The sequence below is a fragment of the Diadema antillarum genome, unplaced genomic scaffold (assembly GCF_040938485.1).
Source record: "Diadema antillarum isolate AM-2024a unplaced genomic scaffold, OU_Dant_1.0 scf00000003, whole genome shotgun sequence".
In the NCBI taxonomy this organism is placed as follows: Eukaryota; Metazoa; Echinodermata; class Echinoidea; order Diadematoida; family Diadematidae; genus Diadema; species Diadema antillarum.
In genome coordinates, this window is record NW_027270892.1 from 4,330,001 (window position 1) to 4,341,312 (window position 11,312).

An 11,312-nucleotide genomic window follows, 5' to 3' on the forward strand; every position below is an offset into this window, starting at 1 on the left:
ATATAACCTTAAAACCACTGATACATCTCTCAATTTCATTTCCCAAGCAATTAGGGCCTTTGCCGTTTACTCCCATAACCACATAACATGATAATCTTAACTTATCTCCATCTTTATACAAACAATCCACTCCACATTGTTTCATCTATGCCAAGGCAGATACATGCGTGTGATAGCAAGAGCAACAACTATTGAAATATAATCATAACATTTATTTTCACAGTAAAGATCAGCTACACATAGCGAAACATGATACACGTAGAAACTATCATCACGCATAGACATTCGATAGGTGAATTCGAGATTATTGTTCAAACAGGTATCGTTAAACAGATTCACGAAAAACATGAAAGTATGTGGGTGTGTGGATTTGCGCTTGTGAATGTGTAACTCAAAACAGTCACAACATTTATCAGAAGAGGTGCTCTTTCTTGAAAAAAAGAAAACTGAAACAATGAACATGATCTTCATTTATTCAATACCAGTTTCTGTGTTGAGAAACACATCTCAGTCAAAAAATGTATATTGATGTTGTTGTTGTTGTTGTACATTATAGGTAGGGTCGTATCACCGGACTTTTTTTTTTTTTTTTTTTTTGCATTTCTCTGAATTCCGGACTTAGAGGATGAAATTTCGGCCAAAAATAGCACCAATTATTCCCAAAGTCCTGAAAATTGCGAATTCAGCAAAATTATGAAAATTATTCACTCCCATTTTTGGGAAAATATACTTCAAATACAGTATACCCCTCTCAAAAAAGTTGTATTTTAGCGCTGCGTGAAATTGCAGTATAATTCCGGACACGATTTTCGTAATGGAATAATCGACGTCTTTCGCATCTTGTCCTTGCACAAGAATCGCAATTCATACCCACAACTCACCGTACACTCCTACCAAGCGGACGACAAAGAAAATCGGCAAAGGAGGCTCAAATTTCGTACTTTACGTAAAATGTCTAACGAGAACATTTCGAACAATTCACGCGATAAAATCTTGTGATAAATCGACATCTTCTTCTAAATCTGTAAAGTGAAATATGAATTTCTTAGCGTTTTCATATTTTTGTGTCGCATCTTTTTCTTTTTCTTTTTGCGATTTCGGTCCATACAACGCTATGTGAGGCTAGTCTACGAAGTCCCGTGCGTATTGAATGTCATTAATACGCAGAAATGTGCGTGTCAGGTAGGATCTTTGCCGGATCTATCATGCTGTCCGGTAATACCATACTTGTATTTATACATCTCCCAGGACTAAATCTAAGAATAAGACCAACTGAAGACATAAGCTCAAATACTTGCAGCTCATATTATTGTAAACATAATAATTGGTAAAGGCTCTATATGCTAGTTTGTTTTACTTTTCCATCTGTATACAATATAATATGTCCCCCCCCCCCCAAAAAAAAAAAAAATCAGATTTTTGCATTGATAACACCCATTATGACTCAACTGTCTAAATGCTACTTCAGAGACTTAAAATTTGTCACTTTAGCTCTATTTTGCAGAAAACCCCGTTCGATTTGGATAAGCGGTGACAGAGAAATGTGGATTGTTGTAAGGCATGTCATGAGTCTGATTCTTCCAAGTTTAGCACTTCGATGCTCTTGTGTGTGAATACAATAGTCAGAAATTGGATGGAAGAGATTTCTGACATCCTCTACAAAACTCCTCATTTCTCTTTGACCACTGCAGCAAATCGAATGGGAATTTCTGTAAGATGTGGGCAATGAGTTATAGTTTCATACCCTGAATTTGCATGTAGATTGATTCTCTATTTTTAAAGATATTGCGGAGGGTCCCTATGTATTTTTTTTTTTTTGGGGGGGGGGGACATACGGTACAAGACGATACGGATGGTTAACCCATATTCAACTGCATTGTATTCTAACCTCGAGCCATCTTCCCAGTCAACCTTTACTTATGAAATATACACGACAGGACTCGACACTAACTTTTCTTTCTTTTTTTCACTAGAGGTGGTCTGGTGGAAGTTCGGGCCACTAAAATAACTAAATTCAAGTGGGTTTTGGGGTGTTTTTTTTTTTTTTTTTTTTTTGGTGGCCCGAAAAAGAAGTGTGTAGCGGCGCTAAATAATAGGAAATAGTAAGCTATTTTCACTCTCGGTTAAACGATCGGCCATCGAAAGATATGCTTTTTTGAAAGTTTGGTGGTCATACATTTTTTTTTTTCAGCGGACACGAGCTACATATCGAGTGCTGCTTATTAAGATGGCTCCCTGCATTCTGATTACCCTCTTTAGTTGTAACTTTGTGTTTCTTCTCTTTAATCAGTATATATCTTAAATGACAGTTGTTTTATGTGTCTACTTTTCTTTTGTCTTTGCTTCAAATATGTGTGCAGAAATGTTTCATGCATGTTTGGTTACGTCTACACTGACTACCGTGTCTACAGACTACATCTTTTTTTTGGCCAATTTTTGCTACAATGTAATGCAGAAATAAAACTGAAATAAATTACTGTTGAATACTGCTACCACTAATTATGAAAAAGATAATAATCAGAGTGGTGAATAGCCCCTCCCCCTTTTCTTTTTACTTAAGGTGCAGACTAAATTTTAATAAAATCTTGACCCCGTTTTATCAAAAGATAAAATCAATTTCAAATTTCCTTACCACACAGGCTGTCATAGACTTACAGTTGAAATCACCGATATGATAAGTTCTAACTCTTCATAAATCAGGGCCCTGGGTTTATTCTGGCTACGTTTGTACGGTTATACTATACTTTACACCAAAGGGTTTGGCGCTAGCTTCTACACTCTGCATTACACATCCTACTAAAGGTTCGATTACACCACAGATTACGGACTACAGTATGTGGGACTCTTTCAGCTAAGCCTATATTTATCACACAAATTAAACTTGTATATAATACCTGTTTCTGTGTCCAGTCAAGTGGAGAGCTAGTGGTTATTCTAATTAATATTTTCACATAATTTATTGTTTCCAGTAAATATTCTGTTCAATTAGAAGCATCTTTTAAAGTTCGTCCCGTTTGTAGTTCCCGGGTTCCCTGTGTGGTGGACCAAAGGGTATTAAAAGACCGACGTAGAGGGCGGAGTATAACAAAGAGCATAATTACGGGACTTCTAGCCAATCAGCAGCCGGGGCAATCAGCGGCCAATCAGCGGCAGTACATTGTCATAAAATGAAATAACAATACGGAAACTGCGAACAAAGGAGGGACCCACTAAAAAGGCAAAGCTTATAGAATGTGGGCCCCTCCGGTAAAGAATGTCCATATAAAATTAAGTTAATTCACAGAAAGGGAGGGGGGATCTGGGGGAAAAAAGGAATCTGGAAGCCCCACTAAGAAGACAGAGTATAAACGGTGAGATGTGTAAGGTCCGAAAAATGGAGGGACCCACTAAAAAGACAAATCTTGTAGAATGTGGGCCCCTCAGGTAAAGAACGTCAATTTAATGTATATATATATATGTATATGCATATATAGATATATAGATATATATATATATATATATATGTTATTAGTATACAATAAGTTAATGCACAAGGGGGAAGGGAGGGTTTGGGGGAAAACGGGGGTCTGGAAGACCACCAAGAAGACAGGGCAGAGTAACAAACAGATACACAATTAAAAGAACCAAATTTGACATTTCGAATTCATTCTGCTTCTGATTCTATACTCCTGGTACTGAAAACTAACTTCGATCATTATTATTTTCTGGATTGCTTTAGATTACACCCACTTTGTTTCAGTCTCTTATAGCGACCCTAGTGAGTTTATTGAACTAAAGATTTATGGCAAGGGGCACCATTATACTTCCCTCACACAATCAGGGTCCCATTTCATAAAAGTTGATATGATAGTAACTCTTGCTGGCGGATGGCAATTTTCATGGTACATTTGTAATGACAAGAATCTCGCTTCCTGATTGGCTGTTGATATAGAAAGTATCCATTCCCGTCCAGCTGCAAGAGACGCTATCGTATCAACGTTTATGAAATGAGACCCGTAGATTCCTGTCTGTTCACCTGATGAGGATGGAGGAAGTGAACGAGGTTCAAAGAGGTTACTGGGCCCTGTTTCATAAAGTTGTTCGTAAAGTTACGAACGACTTTTACGAGCGATTGGTGATCAGTTCTTGTGGTGAATAATTGAAATTCTAGTAAGTATAGCACATCGCAACTGATCACCAGTCGCTCGTAAGTTGTTCGTAACTTTACGAACAGCTTTATGAACCAACCCCCCCCCCCCCCCCCCCCGTCATAGAACCTCTTTGACGAGGTTCAACCGATCAGAACGCGCATGCATGCAGTAAACGGAAAAAGAGCTGTGGAATAGTACTGTAAGTAGTCCTGTTTACCTCCTGAATGTTAAGAAAAGAGTAGCTAGACCAATTATTTATATGAAAATGATCATACAATGCACCGATTTCATCTTTAAAATGCTCCTTTATCCAAAGGACAACTTCATATTTAAATGATAATGCTACGTTGTTTCCATGAGAGATGCTGATAATCCCAATTCCAAGTTGTCTAACGTAATTTGAGTCTCAATATTTAGACTACGCAAGTAAAAAATAAAAAATAAAAAATAAAAAAACCCGCGATACCCACACCCGCCGCAACACTAGTTTGCAGGCACAAACCCTTGTTGGTCGTAAAGGAGTCTGCGCCAAGACTACTATATGCACCACTTCGGCACTGTCCCATATAGTCTAGCAGCCAGAAAGGGTCCCCGTGCACCCCCCCTAAAACAAAATTCTACGATATGTTCGAAGATCGTCAGAACCTGTATTTTCCGAATCCGGTTGTCGCCAGCGGAAAAAAAGGTTGCGCGCGCGTCTTATTTGCATATTTCTAAGATGGGCGCCGCCCGTTGCTAGGAGACGGATTATTTTTGAATAACTTTAGTTAGGAATAACAAATTACCATAAAAATGGTATCATTTTGAAGAGAATTACATTTCCTACAAGCTGATACCCCATTTGATGGGATAAATAGTTGTTGTCATGAAATATTAAGGAAGGAATTATGTTTTTTAGCATTTTTCTAAAAAGATACGGAATTTGGTTATAATGTTCTTTTCCATACATCTAATATGCATTTACAAATAACATTTGAAATTTCCTAAAATTATCCCCCAGTCATAGCTATTATCATGTGAAAACGGCTTTCCAATACACCAATTCCTTTAAAAGTTGCACGACATTAAAGGGGATAAGGTTCAATAGGTTTTACAGCAATATTATTTTAAGGGTTATAATGTCTCCGCGCGCAATTGCGTAGGTTCTGTATCTGGGGTTTGTTGTAGATCACTGCTATCTATTGATCAAATCTCATCGAAATCGGCGAAGAAAGAAAGAAAAATTACACTTTCTATTCCTTATATGAAATAAAAATGTTTTTTTCTATTCTGTGTTACCAAACTCAATCCATTCAGCTTCCGGCCATATGAACAGTTTCTTGTCTTTTTGGATTCCCTCCAAAATCACAACTTATCTGATATTAAAAAGATAAAGAAAAAAATTTGACGTGACAGTTTCCTCTTATTGGAAGATTAAAGTGAAAAAAAAGAAGAATCTTATGCTAAAAGCCCTAAGAAATAAAGAACTTGTTAAATGGCCTTTCAGAGTTTAAAATGAAACATGGCTATCTTATTTTTTCATAACAAAATGAAGGGAAGTATCTGTGTAGTTCATGTCGGCCCATACTGGGTTACTATTCTTCAGAAATGGTCCCCGTGCACCCCCCCCCCCCCCCAAAAAAAAAATCTACGATGTGTTCGAAGATCGTCAGAACCTGTATTTTGCGAATCTGCTTGTCGCCAGCGGAAAAAGGGTTGCGCGTGCGTCTAATTTGCATACTTCTAAGATGGCCGCCGCCCGTTGCTAGGATACGGATTATTTTTGAATAACTTTAGTTAAGAATATCAAATTACCATAAAAATGGTATCATATTAAAGAGAATTAGATTTCCTACAAGTTGATACCCCGTTTTATGTAATAAATAGTTGTTGTTATGAAATACTAAGGAAGGATTTTTTTTTTACATTTTTCCCAAGAAATACAGATTTCAGTAATGTTTTTTCCATACATTTAATTGTCCCCGCCGAACGAGTTCGAGCAGGGGACTATGAAACGGGCTCCGTACGTGTGTGTGTCCGTGCGTCCGTGCGTCCGTGCGTCCGTCCGTCCGTGTGTCCGTCCGTGTGTGCGTCCGCGTGTGATCAAAATCTTCAATTTGCTACTTCTCTGTCATTTATGAGCCAATTTTGATTCTGTTTGCTTTATATGATAGCACTACATGGGAGCTTTGAAACTTCTACACAGAATTTCAGTTATGACCTTTGACCTTGACCTTTGACCTATATTGTACATTTTGCTACAAAATGCTACTCCTTCGCCATCTCTAACCCGATTTCGATTCCGTTTGCTTTATGTGATGGCACTAGGTGAGGGCTTCAAAACTTCTACACAGAATTTTGACCTTTGACTTCTTGACCTTTGACCTTGATTTTTGACCTATATTGTACATTTTGCTACAAAATGCTACTCCTTCGCCATTTCTAACCCGATTTCGATTCCGTTTGCTTTATGTGATGGCACTAGGTGAGGGCTTCAAAACTTCTACACAGAATTTTGACCTTTGACTTCTTTGACCTTTGACCTTGATTTTTGACCTATATTGTACATTAGCTACAAAATGCTACTCCTTCGCCATTTCTAACCCGATTTCGATTCCGTTTGCTTTATGTGATGGCACTAGGTGAGGGCTTCAAAACTTCTGCACAGAATTTTGACCTTTGACTTCTTTGACCTTTGACCTTGATTTTTGACCTACATTGTACATTGGCTACAAAATGCTACTCCTTCGCCAATTCTAACCCGATTTCGATTCCGTTTGCTTTATGTGATGGCACTAGGTGAGGGCTTCAAAACTTCTACACAGAATTTTGACCTTTGACTTCTTTGACCTTTGACCTTGATTTTTGACCTATATTGTACATTGGCTACAAAATGCTACTCCTTCGCCATTTCTAACCCGATTTCGATTCCGTTTGCTTTGTGTGATGGCACTAGGTGAGGGCTTCAGAACTTCTACACAGAATTTTGACCTTTGACTTCTTTGACCTTTGACCTTGATTTTTGACCTATATTGTACATTTTGCTACAAAATGCTACTTCCGGCGGGGACATATATTACGCACCGCGTAATTTCTACTTTTCCTTGTTTCTGTTTACAAATAACATCGGAATTTTCCTTAAGTTAAACCCCATAAATAAGTATTATTATGTGAAAGCGGCTATTCAATACACCAATTCCTTTAAAAGTTACACGACATTAAAGGGAAAAGGTTCAATACGGTTATACAGAAATTTAAGGGTAATGTCGACGGCCGCACTTGCGTAACGCGTGTAATACTATAATAATCATTGCAAGTATGAGACCCTATCACTTCTTACATCCAAATTATTGATTAAATATCATTAAATCTTGTGGAATATGAAAGCAAATTAAATTTTTTATTCGCTATCACCTTTGATCTACTCAGCTTCACTTTTAGTTTACGTCTTTTTTCATCAAATAGAATAAAGGCCTTACGAGAGGTGTAATTTCATGACGGCCGAAACGGGCTTACCTGGATAGGGGTTTCCAAAATATCGATATTAATCAAACTTCTCTTCATCAACTCTCATTCTTCTGATCATCTTCACACACATACTCACACCTCCAGTATCACACACAGGCACTCATGCAGGGGAAATGAGCTCAGTCGTGAATTTCGTGAATTTATTCAATACGCCATTAATGCATTCATGGAACATCAAACTCGAATGCTTTATTTAGATGTCGAAATAAGAGTTACATGTATACCGCACAAGCGAAATATTTCTCACCATGCTCTAGCAGGAAATCAATTTATTTTTTTAAGATAAGATCGCACATACGTGTTCTCATTCTTTGGTGGTTCGCCTGATGGTTTTTAAACATATTGCTCACACGTTTATTATTGCCAAGAAACTAATAGATAGATTACAAATACCAAGGAATGGCATTGATAAAAACGAATAGTTGCAAGTCAAATCCAGTCGCTTTCAAATTCTGTTTTTTTAATAAAAAATGATTTCATGCACTTAACTTTATCACATGGGTTGATTTAAATGCAATACAACGTAAACTTGGTTGTTAAATCCGTTAGGAGTGACTAATAATCAATATTATACAAAAATGAGAGAGAGAGAAAAAAAATGTTATGGTTAAGTAGACCATGGATCTATAAAACATGAGGGAAATGTCTGAGGGAACATTAACCATGCATGCGTGTATGTATGTATGTGTGCATGTATACTGTAACTATGTATATATAATATATCTATATCTATATATAAATATATAAATATATATATATATATATATACAAATATATATATATATGTATATATATCAATCACGTTTATATTTATGCAGGTTTGTATACTTTTGTGTTGTGTGTGTTTGTGTTCAAGGATGTTTGTGTATGACTAATGTGTTAAACATTAGACATATTCAGAGTGTAAATGTTTAACCACAACGAATACAATATTTTCATGTTTTCCACAGAAATTAGACATCTATTATAATTAGATAAATTTGCTAAAATGATTTGAAGTGTATCTGCTATAGGCGCATCTGACGTGCAATCCACTTTATAGAGCGCATGTAAGTTCCGCTGGAATAACAACTCATGCATGAGTTAAATACACCATCCAATGTTTTCAGATATCCATGCCCTACTCGTCCGCCGGTCCTTTTTAGATAGAGTAACTATAAATGTGCATGATCGATACCCAAAAGATTATTGACATTGCACGTTAAACACTTTCACTAGGTTGCCATTGTCGCGAGTCTCGATATGCTAATACATGTATACTATCTACCACAAATCGATTCTTAGTCTACGAGTGACCGTGGTGATCTTATCATGGCTTATCACATCTTGAGGTCTATGGTGGTAATCGTGTTGATCGTAGAAGAATTATTGGACTGTTCGAAAAATTACTACGATCAACACAATGTCTTTGACTGACATCAAGATTTGATTATCTGATGATCAGCACGATTAGTCCGCGAGTAAGACCACGATTTCGGACGAATCGAGAAAGTGGACCCAGCTTAGTGAATGCCACGAGAGTGGTAACGTACCATAAGGATAATCAACACGACAGTTTCAATACCGTACATATCAATATTTACATATCTTCCAAGATTACTTCACCTATGTAATCTAGATTCTTTTGTATGCCTCCGCCAAGAAGTGGTGCCGGAGGCATTATGTTTTCGGGTTGTCCGTCCTTCCGTCCGTCCTTCTCTCCGTCCGTAATGAATTTTGTGGACAGCGTAACCAAAAAAAAAAAAAAAAAAAAAAAAAAAAAAAACCTGAAATTTGGCATGTATGTGTATTGGGGGTGAAATTCTGCCTATCAACTTTTGGGTGCACATGCAAAAAAAGTCAAAAGGTCGAGGTCAAATGCTTAAAATTTCACTATTTCCCTCATATCTCTGCAATGCCTAAAGATATTTTCTTGAAACTTAGTGTATACAGGTATTACCCAATTAAAATTCACTGGTAAAAGTTTGGGGTCATAAGGTTAAGGTCAAATGTGAAAAGGTCAAGTGAAAATGTTAAAATTTTACTTTTTTTCTCTCTATCTTGGATATTGTTCAAGGTATCTTCATGTCAGGTCAGGATGATCTGCTACTGGTACCCTGTAGCCCAGTACAACCTGTTTCAGGGTCGGATTGTCGGCGACTAAACCGGCCAACCCACCAGTCTCCAACTGGAGAATGGTGAGGAGGGTGGCTGGACACCCTGGTGGAACTAAAAACAAGATCTATCTTAAGGGCATCGACTCTGGAGAGTCAACGATGGCCATCCAGCAATGGAGAAGGACCCGGCCACCCACTGCATTTTCTTGGCCACGATAGTTCTTATGAGAGTTCGTAACATTGTGGAAAACGGCATCTGATGGTGGGACCCGCAGGCCAGATGATGCGTCAATGGCTACTGGGGAAGAGGAGCGTGTTGCACCGACTAGGCACAGCTGTAAGGACGCAGAATATACTGCCGATAATCCTGTGCATGAAAGGAGCAGCACAAACCTGAGAAAACCTAGAATTATAGGGACATGGAATGTTCAAGGAATGAATGCTGACAAGATGGAGATCATCATAACCCGAATGGGAGAACAAAATATCAGTGTGCTTGGTATTTCAGAGACTTGGTGGCTCAACCAAGGTCGTTTCACTACCGAAGATGGCTACACAGATGTGTATTCAGGCAAAGACGGCGGAAAGAGGGAACACGGAGTAGGCTTCATCCTGGACAAAAACTCGGCTAAGTCTTTCTTGGGTTTCAACCCAATAAGCAAAAGAATTATTACTCTCAGACTGGAAGGTCACCCATTTAACATCTCCGTCATCCAGGTCTATGCGCCAACATCTACTGCATCTGATGAAGCCATGGAAGACTTATGATCAGCTCCAAGATACTCTTGACAAGATTCCGAACAAAGATGTTCTTGTGATAATGGGAGACTGGAATGCAAAAATTGGCAATCAGTGACCAAGTCTAAGATCGTCGGAAAATATGGATTGGGAGAAAGAAATGAACGTGGAGATAGTTTGGAAGATTTCTGCCAAGTTAATGACCTGATTGTTGGAAACACTTTCTTCCAGCAGCACCCCGAAGACTATGGACGTGGAAGAGCCCCGGGGACAATGTAAGAAACCGGATTGACTATATTCTCGTTAAAAGAAGATGGCGCTCTTCACTGCTCAGTGTTCGGACAAGACCAGGTGCAGACTGTGGGAGTGACCACCAGCTTCTGGTTGCACAGCTGAAACTAAAGCTCAAAGTAAAGAAGAAAGAGACACCACCATTAAGGTTTGATGTAGACAACATACCGGAACAGTACACTGTTAGTGTGAGCAATAGATTTCAGGCACTTCTTCAGATTGATGATGAAGAGCTGTCTCCCAATGAACTGTGGGAAGGAATGAAAGAAGCAGTGTTAAGCACAGTTAAGGAGATCATCCCAAAGAAGAAGAAGAAGAAGCAACCATGGTTATCCAGAACAACATTAGAACTGACTTGCTGACAAGAGACAGGATGCGAGGAAGAGAGGTGATATGGCTGAGTGGCGAAGACAACACAAAGAAGTGTCAAAAGCAGTTAGAGCTGATCAACGTGCCTTCGTTGAGAGAAAATGTGAGGAGATAGAAAGAGCAGGGAGTGATTCTAAGAGGGTGTATGCTCTGGTCAAAGAAAATGACTCAAAAACCATCA

General features: G+C 38.3%; 1 protein-coding gene across 1 annotated transcript; it reads left to right on the top strand.

Annotated features, from left to right (window-relative positions):
- The first annotated feature begins 10,024 nt into the window (after positions 1–10,024).
- On the top strand, positions 10,025–10,501 carry LOC139737075 (craniofacial development protein 2-like). The gene has a single exon (XM_071647787.1). It carries the CDS (start codon positions 10,025–10,027, stop codon positions 10,499–10,501), a length of 477 nt encoding a protein of 158 aa, XP_071503888.1.
- The last annotated feature ends 811 nt before the right edge of the window (positions 10,502–11,312 follow it).

What these genes read in the sequence shown, in the direction of transcription:
- LOC139737075 (XM_071647787.1), top strand. Translation starts at nt 10,025, where the DNA reads ATGGCTACTGGGGAAGAGGAGCGTGTTGCACCGACTAGGCACAGCTGT.